The following is a 16,819-nucleotide window of genomic DNA, read 5'->3' on the forward strand; positions in this document are numbered from 1 at the left end:
TTTGCTCAGCCTCCGCCCGTCGGCTCAACAGGCATTATTTACCCTGTACATTGAGATGACTAGCCAGGCAGGCGTTCCCATGCTAAAAGAAGCAGGACTCAAAGGGCAACATATTACCTACGGAGCGCACGACATTTGACCAGGGCCCCATCCCTTTTCCCTACATAGTACACTTCTTTTGGCCAGGGACCATAGTAATGCACAATATAGGGAATAGGGTGCAACGTGGGATGCATTCATAGTACACAGGGGCCCTAATGTCCAACAGACCAGTTCCAAGCCATTGTGTTTGTTTGTGGGCTAGATATGTGGGTTAGATGGGTGCTTGTGGTGGGGAAATGTAAGAAGGGTGTTTGGGTAGTGTGTGTGTGTGTGTGTGTGTGTGTTCACGCACGCCCGCACGTGCTGAACATCAGGGTTGGGGTCAACTCAAATTGAAGGCATTCAATTCAGGAAGTAAACTTTAATTCCCACGAATAAATAATGTACATCTATATTCAATTCTCTTCTCAATAAACAGAAAAGGAGAAGCTATGTCAAGTTTTTCTGGATTTTAAAATCAAATCACTTCTTGAAATTACCGACTTCAATTCAAATTGACCAACCAAAGATGGTTTAGTACGAAGATAAGTAGAAACGGTTGTCCAATAGAAATCCCTGATCACGGTTGTAGGCGATATCACAGCTCATTCGCAGAAACACGTAATCGGGTCGAACGGTCATCTCGCTCTAAACTCCACATGTACAGGCCGTCAAATTAAAAAGCTCTTTCAATAAAGTTGTTATTGACAAAAATGTAAAAGTGTCAGTGTTGACACTTTTACAAGTTTGTAGTAATGACATGTTCACCTACTTAAAACATTGGTTTGAATGTTGTGCCTTTAGAAAAAACAACAAAGGAATCATTTTTTACTTTTCTCATTGACTTCTCAAACCCTAAACCCCGGTCTGGTGTGCAAAGTCTACTTCACAAGCGTTCCCGGAATGTTGGGTCTCTGGGTTTATGAAAATCTGTACCCCAACCCTGCTGGACATCCAGGGTGTACGATCCTGTGTGGCATGTCCTATGAGCTGTATATCTAACCAGCTTGAATGCAAGGCGTGTTTTTGTGGTACAGCATAAACCAGGGTCAAGGGTGCGTATATTTCTATGGCCCCCACGTATGTTGAGAATGTGAGTTGTCGTCATGCTGTATATCACACATCCTTTACATAGCGTCTCCGTTGAAAATGGCACCCTATTCCCTATGTAGTTAACCACTTTGGACCAGGGCCCTTGGGCTCTGGTCAAAAGTAGTGCACAATATAGGGAACAGAGTTCTATTTAGAGCTTGTTCTTACCAACACATCCAGTTCATTGCTGCCCAGGTCCAGATGCTCCAGTTTCACCAGGAAAGAGAGTGACCTGGATAAGCGAGAGAAACACAAATAAATCATAGAAAACACTGATGTAATGGGGACTACTGCACACTCAGACGACACGGTCTCATTGAAACTCACTCAGCGTTGTGAATATACAGTGCCTTCGGAAAGTACTCTTTTTCCACATTCTGTTACGTTACAGCCTTATTCTAAAATGTATTACATTTTTTCATAATCAACCAACACACAATACTGCATAATGCCGAAGCGAAAACAGGTTTAGAATTTTTTTTTATTAACAGAAAAACCTGATTTACATAAGTATTCAGACACTTTGCTATGAGACTCAAAATTGAGCTCAGGTGCATCCTGTTTCCATTGATCATCCTTGAGATGTTTTTACAACTTGGAGTACATCTGTGGTAAATTCAATTGATTGGACATGATTTGGAAAGACACACGCCTGTCTATATAAAGGTCCCACAGTTGAAAGTGCATGTCACAGCAAAAACCAAGCCATGAGGTCGAAGGAATTACACAGATCTGGGAAGGGTTCCATAACATTTCTGCAGCTTTGAAGGTCCCCAAGAACCCAATGGCCTCCATCATTCTCAAATGGAAGAAGTTTGGAACCACGTAGACTCTTCCTAGAGCTGGTCACCTGGCCAAACTGAGCAATCGGGGGAAAAGGGCCTTTGTGGATGCTCAGACCATGAGAAACAAGATCCTCTGTTCTGATGACACCAAGATTGAACTCTTTGGCCTGAATGCCTAGCGTCACATCTGGAGGAAACCTGGCACCAATCCCTACGGTGAATCATAGTGGAGGCAGCATCATGCTGCAGGGATGTTTTTCAGTGGTAGGGACTGGGAGACAGAGGATTGAGGGAAAGATGAACAAAGCAAAGTACAGAGAGATCCTTTATCCCGAGTGCTCTGGAGAAGGTTCAGACTGGGGTGAAGGGTCACCTTCCACCAGGACAACGATCCTAAGCACACATCCAAGACAACTCAGGAGTGGCTTCGAGACAAGTCTCTGAATGTCCTTGAGTGGCCCAGCCAGAGCCCGGACTTGAACACGATTGAACATATCTGGAGAGACCTGAAAATAGCTGTGCAGCAAAGCTCCGCATCCATCCTGACAGAGCTTGAGAGGATCTGCAGAGAAAAATGGGGGAAACTCCACAAATACAGATGTGCCAAGCTTGAGGCTGTAATCGCTGCCAAAGGTGTTTCAACAAAGTACTGAGTAATTTTTATTTTACATTGAACCTTTATTTAACTAGGCAAGTCAGTTAAGAACAAATTCTTATTTACAATGACAGCCTACTGGGGAACAGTGGGTTAACTGCCTTGTTCAGGGGCAGAACGACAGATTTTTACCTTGTCAGCTCGGGGATTCGATCCAGCAACCTTTCGGTTACTAGTCCAACACTCTAACCACTGCCACCCCAAAAGGGGTCTGAATACTTTCCAAAAGCACACTGTATTTATAATATATAAATACATCAACAATGTATTTGAAGGCGACTTCTGGACTGTTACAGTCTGGACCAGATAGACTAACTGATTGTCAGACTAAACCATCACGCCCAATCATTGACACATTCCCACAGTCACACACATGACAAGCTGGTCATTCAGCAAATCACACATTTACAGTCTGTCCCTCTCACAACAACTGTATCCATAGTGAAGAGAGCAAATAATGTTGGTTGCTAGTGAACAGATATACTAGAGAGGACTTTGTGCTTCAAATCACCAGTCATATCATCAAGGTCTCCTTTCTAGGAAATAACCACCTTCCCTAGCATGGAGGGTGGCTGGGACTATGCCAGGCTGAAGAGGGCACTTACGTGGGCAGGGACTTGAGCAGGTTCTCCCTGAGCTCCAGCGTCACCAGGTTGGCCAGGCTGCAGGAGAGAGGGAAGAGAGCACGAGAGAAGAGGAGGAGGAGTTAAGTCTGAAGGCCCTGGTTAACTTTGCATGGCGATTGGTCTCGTCCAACCGGTCACGCAGTTAGTCTGTCTGAGAACCCATTGTGTCATGTAATTATGCCTTTACCAAGGTCTGTCATTTTACAGAACGAGGAGGCTGAATGTTTAGAGTAAGAAGGAAACCTGTGTCGGAGTTGGTTACAAACACCCATGCATGCAAGGTGGTTGGTCTGCGTATTTTGTTGGTGCGTGTGTGTGCACTTACTTTCCTATGTCGTTGGGCAGTGTCTGCAATGACACGTCATTAAGTGCCAGGTGGGCGAGCCCTCTGAGCTGAGTGAAACCATCAGGCAATCTGGTGATGAGGACAGAAAGGGAGAGGGGAAAACAGATGGAGAGAAACACAGAGAAAATGGCCCTTTAACACCAGCCCTTGAAGCACTTGGAACAGCTGCTTCATCTGCCTATGGCAGCATCCCAAATAGCACCCTATTCCCGTCATAGTGGACTTTTTTAGTGGTGCACTATATAGGAAAAGGGTGCCATTAGGGACGCAGCGTAAGTGGCCAGATCCATCTGTCAAAGCACTCACCATCACCACTCCTGCCAACAGTTCCTTTCTTATTCTATAGGAGAAGTAAAAGCAGGGAGATGGTTTGCCTCGCCAAAAGCATTACACTTCTACAGTATACTTAAACGCCATGTTAAAAGGTACAATACAGCCGTTTTTTCCTCAATATATTATCATTTCTGGGGAGGGGACAACTGAAAACTAGCTTATATTAGCAGAGAGGCTTGGAACGCTTTCTTATTGGTCTATTAACTAATTAACCGTGGCGTAACCATGCAGGCCAAAACAGGCTGAACTGTCAGGCAGTCTTTTCAAACAGCTCTTAGACTAAAAGGGCATTATCATCACTTCACTATATCACAGTATTATTCCAACCGCAGTGTGGAAATATGGCCACAGGAAATCACGCTTTTGACTGTACTGGGCCTTTAATGTAGTTTCAAGGTCAGAGAACAGCATACTGTAGCCTCACAAAGCCTTGTTATCCTCCAGGTGTTTTGCTCATGTACTGTACATAATCTAATACTGAGAAAGGGCCTGCTCTGAGCCTTTGACACATCTGGGCAACAACTACCTGCACAGTTCGTTGCACATTTGTTTCAATGTCTTGAGCTGTTTATCTTCTGGCCATTATGAAAAGGAAATAATCACAACATGGCACAAAGCACACATATGACAGTGAACTCCCCCATATATCTCAAAGGCAAAAAACACAATGGCAACAGCAGAGAGAGAGAGAGGTGGTACTGGACTGATCCACTAACTTGGAAAGGGGGTTTCCACTGAAGTCTGCAATCTCCAATGCCTTGCAGAACTTAATGCTCTCAGGGATCTCAGGAATGTCTGTGGACAGAGAGAGAGATTAGAGAGGGGGAGCACAGATATAACAATACTGTATACTGCTTTTCCTGTCACCTGCTATATGATATGTACACCAAGGACACGAGAGAGAAAATACTATCTCCATTGTGTGTGCTCGTGCGAAGTTGCAAAATGAGAAACCATTTGAGATCGGTTTGACGTAAACAATCAAGGGCGGAATTGACTTCTGCCATTGATTTGTAAGGGGGGGGATAAAAGTAACAAGTAATTCAAGAGCAGCAGTAAAATAACAATAGCGAGACTGTACCGGTACCCCCGCTGTATATAGAGTCAATGTGTGGGGGCACCGGTTAGTTGAAGTAATATGTACATGTAGGTAGGGTTATTAAAATTACTATGCATAGATGATAACAACAGAGATTAGCAGCGGTGTAAAAGGGGGAGGGGGGCAATACAGTAGTCTGGGTAGCTATTTGATTAGATGTTAAGGAGTCTTATGTCTTGGGGGTGGAAGCTCCTCTTGGATCTAGACTTGGCGCTCCGGTACCACTTGCTGTGCGGTAGCAGAGAGAACAATCTATGACTAGGGTGGCTTGAGTCTTTGACAATTTTTAGGGCCTTCCTCTGACACCGCCTGGTATAGAGGTCCTGGATGACAGGAAGCTTGGCTCCAGTGATGCCATGGGCCGTACGCACTACCCTCTGTAGTGCCTTGCGGTCGGAGGCCGAGCAGTTGCCACACCTGGCAAGTGATGCTCTCGATGGTGCAGCTGTAGAACCTTTTGAGTATCAGAGGACCCATGCCAAATCTTTTCAGTCTCCTGAGGGGGGATAGGTTTTGCTGTGCCCTCTTCACGACCGTCTTGGTGTGCTTGGACCATGTTAGTTTGTTGGTGATGTGGACACCAAGGAACTTGAAGCTCTCAACCTGCTCCACGGCAGCCCCGTCAATGAGAATGGGGGCGTGCTCGGTCCTCTTTTTCCTGTAGTCCATGATTATCTCCTTTGTCTTGATCACGTTGAGGGAGAGGTTGATGTCCTGGCACCACCCGGCCAGGTCTCTGACCTCCCTATAGGCTGTCTCTTCGTTGTCGGTGATCAGGCCTACCGCTGTTGTGTCATCGTCAAACTTAATGATGGGGTTGGAGTCGTGCCTGGCATTGCAGTCATGAGTGAACAGGGAGGGAACTGAGCACGCACCCCTGAGGGGCCCCTGTGTTGAGGATCAACGCGGTGGATGTGTTGTTACCTAACCTTACCACCTGGGGGCGGCCCGTCAGTTCTTAGCTTATTGATGAGCTTTGAGGGCACTATGGTGTTGAACACTGAGCTGTAGTCAATGAATAGCATTCAAATCAAATTCAAATCAAATTTATTTATATAGCCCTTCGTACATCAGCTGATATCTCAAAGTGCTGTACAGAAACCCGGCCTAAAACCCCAAACAGCAAGCAATGCAGGTGGAGAAGCACGGTGGCTAGGAAAAACTCCCTAGAAAGGCCAATACCTAGGAAGAAACCTAGAGAGGAACCAGGCTATGTGGGGTGGCCAGTCCTCTTCTGGCTGTGCCGGGTGGAGATTATAACAGAACATGGTCAAGATGTTCAATGTTCATAAATGACCAGCATGGTCGAATAATAATAAGGCAGAACAGTTGAAACTAGAGCAGCAGCACAGTCAGGTGGAAGTTGAAACTGGAGCAGCAGCATGGCCAGGTAGACTGGGGACAGCAAGGAGTCATCATGTCAGGTAGTCCTGGGGCATGGTCCTAGGGCTCAGGTCAGTTGAAACTGGAACAGCAGCATGGCCAGGTGGACTGGGGACAGCAAGGAGCATTCTCACATAGGTATTCCTTTTGTCCATGTGGGAAAGGGCAGTGTGAAGTGCAATAGAGGTGGTGTGCAAATTGGAGTGGGTCTAGGGTTTCTGAGATAATAGTGTTGATGTGAGCCATGACCATCCTTTCAAAGCACTTCATGGCTACAGATGTGAGTGCTATGGGTGGGTAGTTATTTAGACAGGTTACCTTATTGTTCTTGGGCACAGGCACAATGGTGGTCTGCTAAAAACATGTTGGTATTACAGATTCGGACAGGGAGAGTTTGAAAATGTCAGTTAAGACACTTGCCAGTTGGTCAGCGCATGCTCACAGTACAGGCCCTTGCAGTCCGTCTGGCCCCTCGGCCTTGTGAACGTTGACCTGTTGCGGAGAGCGTGATCACACAGTCTTCCGGAACAGCTGGTGATCTCATGCATGTTTCAGTGTTATTTTCCTCAAAGCAAGAATAGAAGTAGTTTAGCTCATCTGGTAGGCTCGGTTCACTGGGGAGCTCTCGGCTGTGCTTCCCTTTGTAGTCTGTAATGGTTTGCAAGCCCTGCCACGATTCGATCTTAGTCCTGTTTTGACGCTTTGCATGTTTGATGGTGCATCGGAGGGCAGAGAGGGATTTCATATAAGCTTCCGGGTTATAGTCCCACTCCTTGAAAGCGGCAGCTCTAGCCTTGAGCTCAGTGCGGATGTTGCCTGTAATCCATGGCTTCTGGTTGGGGTATGTACTAGAGGTCGACCAATTATGGTTTTTCAACGCCGATACCGATACAGATTATTGGAGGACCAAAAAAGCCAATGCCGATTAATTGGACGATTATTTCAAATAAAAAAAATGTGTTTTATAAAAATTACAACATTACTGAATGAACACTTATTTTAACTTAATATAATACCTCAATATTTAGCCTCAAGTAAATAATGGAACATGTTCAATTTGGTTTAAATAATGCAAAGACAAAGTCTTGGAGAAGAAAGTAAAAGTGCAATATGTGCTATGTAAGGGTGATTGAAAGATGAACTGACGTCCACAACAGAACATGAGAACATATGAAAGCTGGTGGTTCCTTTTAACATGAGTCTTCAATATTCCCAGGTAAGAAGTTTTAGGTTGTAGTTATTATAGGAATTATTGGACTATTTCCCTATATACCATTTGTATTTCATTAACCTTTGACTAAAAGATGTTCTTATAGGCACTTCAGTATTGCCAGTGTAACAGTATAGCTTCCGTCCCTCTCCTCGCTCGAACCAGCAACACAACGACAACAGCCACCATCGAAGCAGCGTTACCCATGCAGAGCAAGGGAAACAACCACCCCAAGGCTCAGAACGCTATTAGCTCGCGCTAACTAGCTAGCCATTTCACTTCGGTTACACCAGCCTCATCTTGGGAGTTGATAGGCTTGAAGTCATAAACAGCGCAATGCTTGACGCCCAACGAAGAGCTGCTGGCAAAATGCACGAAAGTGCTGTTTGAATGAATGTTTACGCACCTGCTTCTGCCTACCACCGCTCAGTCAGATACTTGTATGCTTAGTCAGATTATATGCAACGCAGGACACGCTAGATAATATCTAGCAATATCATCAACCATGTGTAGTTAACTAGTGATTATGATTGATTGTTTTTTATAAAGATAAGTTTAATGCTAGCTAGCAACTTACCTTGGCTTACTGCATTCGCGTAACAGGCAGTCTCCTTGTGGAGTGCAACGAGAGAGAGGCAGGTCGTTATTGCGTTGGACTAGTTAACTGTAAGGCTGCGAGATTGGATCCCCCGAGCTGACAAGGTGAAAGTGTCGTCCTGCCCCTGAACGAGGCAGTTAACCCACCGTTCCTAGGCCGTCACTGAAAATAAAAATGTGTTTTTGACTGACTGACTGGCCTACTTAAATAAAGGTATAAAAAAAACAATAATAATAATAATAATAATTTGTATTATTATTTTAAACGGCAAATCGGCACCCAAAAATACCGATTTCCGATTGTTATGAAAACATGAAATCGCCCTAATTAATCGGCCATTCCGATTAATCGGTCGACCTCTAGTATGCACGTACGGTCACAGTGGGGACAAGTCATCGATGCACTTATTGATGAAGCCAATGACTGATATGGTGTACTCCTCAATGCCATCGGAGGAATGCCGGAACATATTCCAGTCTATGCTAGCAAAACAGTCCTGTAGTTTAGCATCTGCTTCATCTGACCACTTTTTTTATTGATCTAGTCACTGGTGCTTCCTGCTTTAATTTCTGCTTGTAAGCAGGGATCAGGAGGATAGAATTATGGTCAGATTTGCCAAATGGAGGGCAAGGGAGAGCTTTGTACGGGTCTCTGTGTGTGGAGTAAAGGTGGTCCAGAGTTCTTTTTCCTCTGGTTGCACATTAACATGCTGATAGAAATTTGGTCAAATGGATTTAGGTTTCCCTGCATTAAAGTCCCTGGCTACTAGGAGCGCCGCCTCTGGGTGAACGTTTTCTTGTTTGCTTATGGCGGAATACAGCTCATTCAATGTTGTCTAGTGCCAGCCTCTGACTGTGGTGGTATGTAAAACAGCTACGAAAAATACATATGAAAACTCTAGGAAGAAGTATCTCATGTATCTCATGATAAGCTGGAGACCACACTACCTCAGGTACCACTACACTCAGCTCGAGACTTCCTTAGATATCGACACACCTACTCATTCAAGGGTATTTCTTTATTTTTACTATTTTCTACATTGTAGAATAATAGTGAAGACAAAAAAATATTAAATAACACATATGGAATCATGTAGTAACCCCCCAAAAAAGTGTTAAACAAATCACAATATATTTTATATGAGATTCTTCAAAGTAGCCACACTTTCATGCTGACCAAACCGGACGTGCACCTGCACCATCGCGCTGTTGATTTTGTACCCCCATACCAGACACGATTAGGACACACATGTTGAAATATCAAAACAAAGTCAGAAACAATTACCGTAATTTCTGGACTATTAAGCGCACCTGAATATAAACCGCACCCACTGAATAAAAAAATTATATGTATTTTGTACATAAATAAGCTGCACGTCTATAAGCCGCAGGTGCCTACCGGTACATTGAAACAAATGAACTTTACACAGCCTTTAAACGAAACACGGCTTGTAACAAAAATAAATAGGCTTTTAAACTAAACACGGCTTGTAACAAAAATAAATTGGCTTTAAAGAAACACGGCTTGTAACAAAAATGTAAAAAATAGCAGTAAACAGTAGCCTACCAAGAAAGTCATTGGTCACTATCTTCCTCCTCCTGTGCACTGAAACCACTGAAGTCATGTCCTTCGGTGTCGGAGTTGAATAGCCTCAGAATTGCTTTATCCGATGTTGGATCACTGCCCTCTTCAACACGCAGCAGTCCAGCCTTTCGAAACCCGTTGATGATAGTGGATTTTTTGACAATGCTCCACGCTGTCAGCAGCTTTATTTCCTTTTCCAACAGCCAGATCGATCGCCTTCAACTTGAAAGCTCCATCATATGCATTTCTCCGTGTCTTTGCCATGATGAGGGTGACAAAATGACTACCGTAATCAGAATGATGGGAAGTTTGAGCGCGCTCGATTTACGTCACATTATGTGACAGTGCGTAGTTTTTTGGTGGCATGAATCTTGTGAATGCGGGAAAAATCCATAAATTAGCCGCGCCATTGTATAAACCGCGAGGTTCAAAGCGTGGGGAAAAAAGTAGCGGCTTATAGTCCGGAAATTACGGTATATTAAATTTGGGTACAGGTCGAAAAGCATTCAACATTTAAGGCAGCTTGCTGTTGCTAGCTATTTTTCCAGGGACATAAATATTGGGTTGTCATTTTACCTGAAATTCACAAGGTCCTCTACTCCGAAAATTAATCCTCAGATAAATCGGTAAACCGAATTCCTCGTCATCTCTCCTCCTTACTCTGGCTTCTTTTTTACGTCTTTGGACGTTATATGGAGGTTGGCAGCCAACTTTACGGTGCATTACTACAACCGACTGGAATGTGGACGTCAGTTCATCTTTCAATCACCCACGTGTGTATATGCTCCTAAACACCAATGAGGAGATGGGAGAGGCCGGACTTGCAGCTTGTTGAGCATCACAAATATAACCTATAACCTAACCTCTATTTTAGCGCAGTGTGAGTGCAATGATTGAATAACGTGTACATTTATTTTGCACGCGACGCGAGCAGTGTGGTCATCATGTTTGCCTTAATGACAGCTTTGCACACTCTTGGCATTCTCTCAACCAGATTCATGAGGTCACCTGGAATGCCTTTTAATTAACAGCTGTGCCTAGTTAAAGGTTTATTTGTTTAATTTATTTGCTTCTTAACGCGTTTGAGGCAATCAGTTGTGTTGTGACAAGGTAGGGGTGGGTATACAGAAGATAGCCCTATTTGGTAAAAAAAAACAAGTCAATATTATGGCAAGAACAGCTCAAATAAGAAAAGAGAATCAACAGCCCATCATTACTTTAAGACATGAAGGTCAGTCAATCTGGAACATTTCAAGAACTTTGAACGTTTCTTCAGGTGCAGTCGCAAAAACCATCAAACGCTATGATGAAACTGGCTCTCATGAGGACCGCCACAGGAAATGAAGACCCAGAGTTACCTCTGCTGCAGAGGGTAAGTTCATTAGAGTTAACAGCCTCAGAAATTGCAGCACAAATAAATGCTTCACAGAGTTCAAGTAACAGACATCTCAACATTAACTGTTCAGAGGAGAATCAGGCATTCATGGTCGATTTGCTGCAAAGAAACCACTACACTAAAGGACACCAATAAGAAGAGACTTGCTTGGGCCAAGAAACACAAGCAATGGACATTAGACTGGTAGAAATGTGTCCTTTGGTCTGATGAGTCCAAATTTGAGATTTTTGGTTCCAACCGCCGTGTCTTTGTGAGACGCAGAGTAGGTTAACGGATTATCTCTGCATGTGTGGTTCCCACCGTGAAGCATGGAGGAGGTGGTGTGATGGTGCTTTGCTGGTGACACTGATTTATTTAGAATTCAAGGTACACTTAACCAGCACGGCTACCACAACATTCTGCAGCAACGGTCACATATGGTTTGCGCTTAGTCCCCGCTATCATTTGTTTTTCAACAGGACAATGACCCAACACACCTCCAGTGTGTAAGGGCTATTTGACCAAGAAGGAGAGTGATGGAGTGCTGCATCAGTCCCCCACAATCACCCGACCTCAACCCAATTGGCAAGGTTTGGGATGAGTTGGACCGCAGAGTGAAAGAAATGCACCTAAGGAGTGCTCAGCATATGTGGGAACTCCTTCCAGACTGTTAAAAAGCATTCCCGGTGAAGCTGGTTGAGAGAATGCCAAGAGTGTGCAAAGCTGTCATCAAGGCAAAGGGTGGCTACTTTGAAGAATCTCAAATATAAAATATATTTTGATGATTAAAATCATTTTGGTTACATTTTGGATTCTATGTGTGTTATTTCATAGTTTTGATGTCTTCACTTTTATTCTACAATGTATAAAATAGTAAAAAATAAAAACCCTTGAATGAGTAGGTGTGTCCAAACTTTGGACTGGTACTGTAAGTATTGAGACCCTTTGCTATGAGACTTGGAAGGTTCACCTTACAACCGGACAACGACCCTAAGCACACAGGCAAGACAACGCAGGAGTGGATTGTCCTTGAGTGGCCCAGCCAGAACCCGATCAAACATCTCTGGATAGACCTGAAAATAACTGTGCAGCAACGCGACCCATCCAACCTGACAGAGCTTTAGAGGATCTGCAGAGAAGAATGGGAGAAACTCCCCAAATCCAGGTGTGCCAAGCTTGTACCATCATACCGAAGGAGATTCGAGGCTGTAATCGCTGCCAAAGGTGCTTCAACAAAGTACTGCGTAAAGGGTCTGAATACTTATGTAAATGTAGTATTTCAGTAGTTTTTTTTATACATATACAAACATTTCTAAAAAACAGTTTTCGCTTTGTCATTATGGTGTACTGTGTCTATATTGCTGATTGAAGAAATAAAACATTTGAATCCATTTTAGAATAAGGCTTTACTTTTAAAAAATTAAATTAATTTAAAAATTAAAAAAATTTGGAAAGGATGAAGGGGTCTGAATACTTCCCGAATGTACAGCTGTGTCTGTCCGGAGCTCAATGGTGCAGCTAGCGCGAGCTGCCGGGCCGTAGCCTACCCAGATTATAGTTGATAAAATGTTTCACGTTTGTTGCAGACAGCCAGAGCGATTGAAGAACATGAACAAACCCCCATGCGTAGCAAATGTGTTTCATAAGATATTTATGTATATCAGGATATTTTCTACCAGCAAAGTTTTTATTAGAACACAGGTGTTTATATATGGAAAAACACGTTTTACATTTCGACCAATCGATTGGAAAGAACAGATGACTCTCGATCGACTAAGATTTTATTTTGCCGGGGACAGCCCTAGTTTCTATTGGTCTATTTAGACTTTTGCCTGCTTGCTTGTATTTTGTTAAGCTCGCCTGCCCATGAATGCAGGTTTTTGCTCTAGGTCTTACTTTGTTGGTTCTCTGTAAGGGATGTTATTCAGAATTTGACATTTATTACCGGGGGGTTAAAATTGGTGTCTGTTTATGGTGGTAATTTGCACGCACGTCTGCTGTATGCTGGTTTTGACCCCAGCAGAGGGGCCGCAGACCGCCAGACCCCCTGTTTGTGTGTGTGTGTTCAAGCGCACGTACCGTTTCTGGAGATGTCGAGCTCCACCAGCTGCATGAAGTTGGCCACCTCAGGAGGGAGCCTCTGGATCTCATTGTCACTCAGACCCAGTTTCCGCAAGTTCAGAAGTCTGAAGAAAGGCTAAAGAGACAGAGGAACACTGGGTTAGGACAACACAGCTTTGACAAAGAGCGATTGAGGTGGAAACACGTCAGCTTTTTAATAAATAACAGCATTGAAAAATGACATCACCAAGCCATTTCGTAGCGTTGGCATATCTAAACTCAACTGGGTTAGGACACTTCCCATCTGCAACACATAGCCTATGCTGTAACCAAACATTAGACTCAACATTTGTCAATGAGATCAAAAAGTTGATCGAGGGTGCATGTGAACGCAAAAAGGTTGGGATAAATCAACTATGTCGTGCTGTTTACCAGAAAAGTTAGTGTTGAACTTTTGATGCAGTGCATGCTCACATGCAATTTAGATAAACAATCAGCGCATCTCAATTCCCTCCACTCCATCAAAACACACGGCAGACATCAGCACGCTATGGGTTGCACACACAGAACTACACACATATCCCTGTAGGTTTACCAGGGCAGGCCTACATCTTTCAAAAATATTTACTTCAATTCCATCAACACATCCCTAAACCCCTCCTTGTATCACCATGGCAACAGCAGCCCCCCCAAAAGTGGCTTTGGATAGCACAGCCTGAGCAGAGCTCTCCTAACAAGTACTTTCACAAGAGGCTGGTTGTTGGATTCAGAACACACCTCCAGCAGGCAAGACCGGGCGGCTAGACGGGCTGACGGTGTATCCTCCGCTGCTAGCTACACAGCCTGGAAGGCTGGCACAGGGAACGGGTCCCAAACTATGCAGCCATTAACTTTTCAAGCCTCCCACTGCAGCCACAGAGGGCCAGCGTCCTACTCTGGTCCGCCAGGGCAATGAGGGAATCATAGTAATAACACACTCAGACACCATAGACGGGTTGCCTGACAACGTAACGACAATGATGTGCGCACATTGCATAGGCAAAAGGCTGTGCTGTGATTCTGAAGGGTCAGAGAGCAACAATGACAAGAAGATGCCGTGTGGGGAATCATAGGCGGCTTGACTCAGCGACTTGTATCTTGTTCTTGATGCCATGCCTTGTTTTGAGGTGCGTTGACTCATGTCACATCTATGCTAATATGGCTAAAATCCACTAGCTAGCTAACCAACAACAGTAACAATGTCTTTGAGAGACAACAAGTACCTTATTGTGTGAATGTATGTGTTTTCAATAAACATTGAGGCAAAATATAGTTGACATAATCTTATAATTGTAAATCAACCTTGTCTGTTTCCAGCCTCTCGGGAGCACGCACATCGGTTTTGCAGGTAAACATCCCAGCCATCTATGGTAGCGGGGCAATGAGGACAAAGTGAGCGAACTCAGATTCTTAAACAGGAATCCATGATTCAGAATCAGAGCGCATTCCGAGCAGTCAGAGGACATGAAGCCTGAACCCAAAGTCAACCTAGACAGACTCAACTTAGTGACATCTTGGATGCCCTTGAGTGAAAGGCAGATCTTTGCGTGTCACGAAACCCAACAGTTTGACTTGCTTAACGTGAAAATCCCGTAAATTCCTAACTGGTTCCCACCAATCAAGATGTTTTGCAATTCCACTGCAATATTCCTGTCTCTAGGGGGAAGTTGCATAAACGTTCTGAGGCGTATAGAGTAAATCAAGGACTTCCTTTGTCCAGCGTGCTGTAATGTTCCTGTCCGACAGGCAGCAGCGGAGAAGACAATGTATGTGTCCCAACTGGCACCCTATTCCGTATACAGTGCACTAATTTTGACCAGGCACCATTGGGCTCTGGTGAAAAGTGGAGCACTATATAGGGGAATGGGGTGACAGTTGGGACACAACCAATATGACATGCTAGGAGACAGCTCTACAATTACACTGCCAGACGGACGAACGATGCTGCAGCTCTGCTCTTCACTGACACACGATTCCTCTGTATCTGGCTGGGGTCGGGTGGTGAGCTGCACTCTCTCCCCTAGGAGTGTTTGTGCGTGTGAGAGTGTGTGTATGATAATGTGTGGCAGAGAGAGAGATGTTGTGGTGGCTTACGGTGGCTCTGTCAGGTGACTGGTATCAGGAAGAGAAAATAGGAGCCAGGGGACTGGATGAAACCCAAATCAGCCCCTTCCCCTCGCCCCTTGAGCTGGGACAATAAACCGAAAATGGAGTTGATAGCAAGTTGGTCGGGGCGAGGGGGTTGTTTGGGATTCACTGTCTGTGACGCCCCGGGCCCAAAGAAAGCAGCCGCACACCACTGGCACAAGCGTTTACCCTAGAGCAGGAGGACCTCCACACACACACATTTACGCACCCATACACACACAAAACACAGGTGCGCACACACACCTAACCTGTAGCCCTCGACATTGTATCGTACCCCTGTATTGTTACATTGTGTTACTTTTTATTTTATTTTTTACTTCAGTTTATTTAGTAAATATTTTAACTATTTATTGAACTGCATTGTTGGTTAAGGGCCTGCAAGTAAGGATTGCATGGTAAGGTCTACACCTGTTATATTCGGCACATATGACAAATAATATTTGATTTGACCCACACACACACACAGACAGAGAGGTCTTCAAGTTCAGGGTCGTTTTCTGCCAACCAGACAGACAGACATTCAACAGGAGTCAAGTAAGTTCATGGGCAGAGACAGAGACATTTGCTTAAGCATTCCCATACCAACCACTTGAGTCAGGAAAACAATAGGAGACCCCAAAACAGAGAGAAGGGGGGTGGGAACTTCTCCATGCCAGACCATACCAATTTAGATTAAAGCCTCAATATATTCCCCTTCCCTTCTCTCAGAGGGTTTGTCCAAAATGGCACCTTATTCCATTAAGAGCATTTATTTTAGTGTACTACATACAGACTTAGGGGTGCAATTTGGGACACAACCAGTGTCTGCAGAGCTCAGCGATAGCAGGCCATGTAACACAATCAGTCCTCTGAATGGACGATTATGCCCCACTGACAAAGACGGCCATTCAGTCTGCTGCAGAGTGGCTAGTCGGGATTGACCATGTCAACTTCTGTGCTATGTTGATTATGTACTCATAAACGATGGTATCACACCCTATTGGCAAAACGTAAACAAATAAATTCTGTTAAAGCACCATTGGGCTATTGCGCCAAATCGCATGCTACGACTGGAAGAATCATGACAAAAGATAATGTTGTTGAAAGCCTGGGCAGAGGCTAAGTGCAGGCAAATCTTTTGGAATATTCCTTTTTGGTTGAGCTTCAGGATGGAACGTGTGTGTGTCTCGCGCACATGATGGAGCAAAGTGACACTGAACCGATGAGGAACGGGCTCTCATACCGTTGTGAGTTAGGCTATAAATCACGGGCTCGATAGAAACAAAGTTCACCTTCCTCAGAAGTGGATAATAATAGCTTTATTTGCCTCATCCTCCGCTCGTAATAAGCCATTGTTTCATAAAGCTGTGATTGAGATTAGCCTATGCCTAGGACAACCGTACCTTCTTAGGCTATTGGAATATA

The 16,819-nt window shown here is 44.3% G+C and overlaps 1 protein-coding gene across 10 annotated transcripts in view; it reads right to left on the reverse strand.

Moving 5' to 3' along the window:
- LOC109908815 (protein scribble homolog) overlaps positions 1-16,819 on the reverse strand; it is a 125,613-nt gene that overhangs the window by 58,822 nt on the left and 49,972 nt on the right. For all 10 annotated transcript variants that reach the window (XM_031796184.1, XM_031796186.1, XM_031796183.1 and 7 more), the window contains exons 2-6: positions 13,247-13,364; positions 4,635-4,713; positions 3,565-3,654; positions 3,219-3,275; positions 1,342-1,405 (exon numbers count right to left, since the gene is read on the reverse strand). In XM_031796184.1, the coding sequence (XP_031652044.1) occupies positions 1,342-1,405; positions 3,219-3,275; positions 3,565-3,654; positions 4,635-4,713; positions 13,247-13,364 (408 nt within the window). The remainder of the gene's footprint in view (positions 1-1,341; positions 1,406-3,218; positions 3,276-3,564; positions 3,655-4,634; positions 4,714-13,246; positions 13,365-16,819) is intronic.

The sequence above is a fragment of the Oncorhynchus kisutch genome, linkage group LG18 (genome assembly GCF_002021735.2).
Source record: "Oncorhynchus kisutch isolate 150728-3 linkage group LG18, Okis_V2, whole genome shotgun sequence".
Taxonomy (NCBI): Eukaryota; Metazoa; Chordata; class Actinopteri; order Salmoniformes; family Salmonidae; genus Oncorhynchus; species Oncorhynchus kisutch.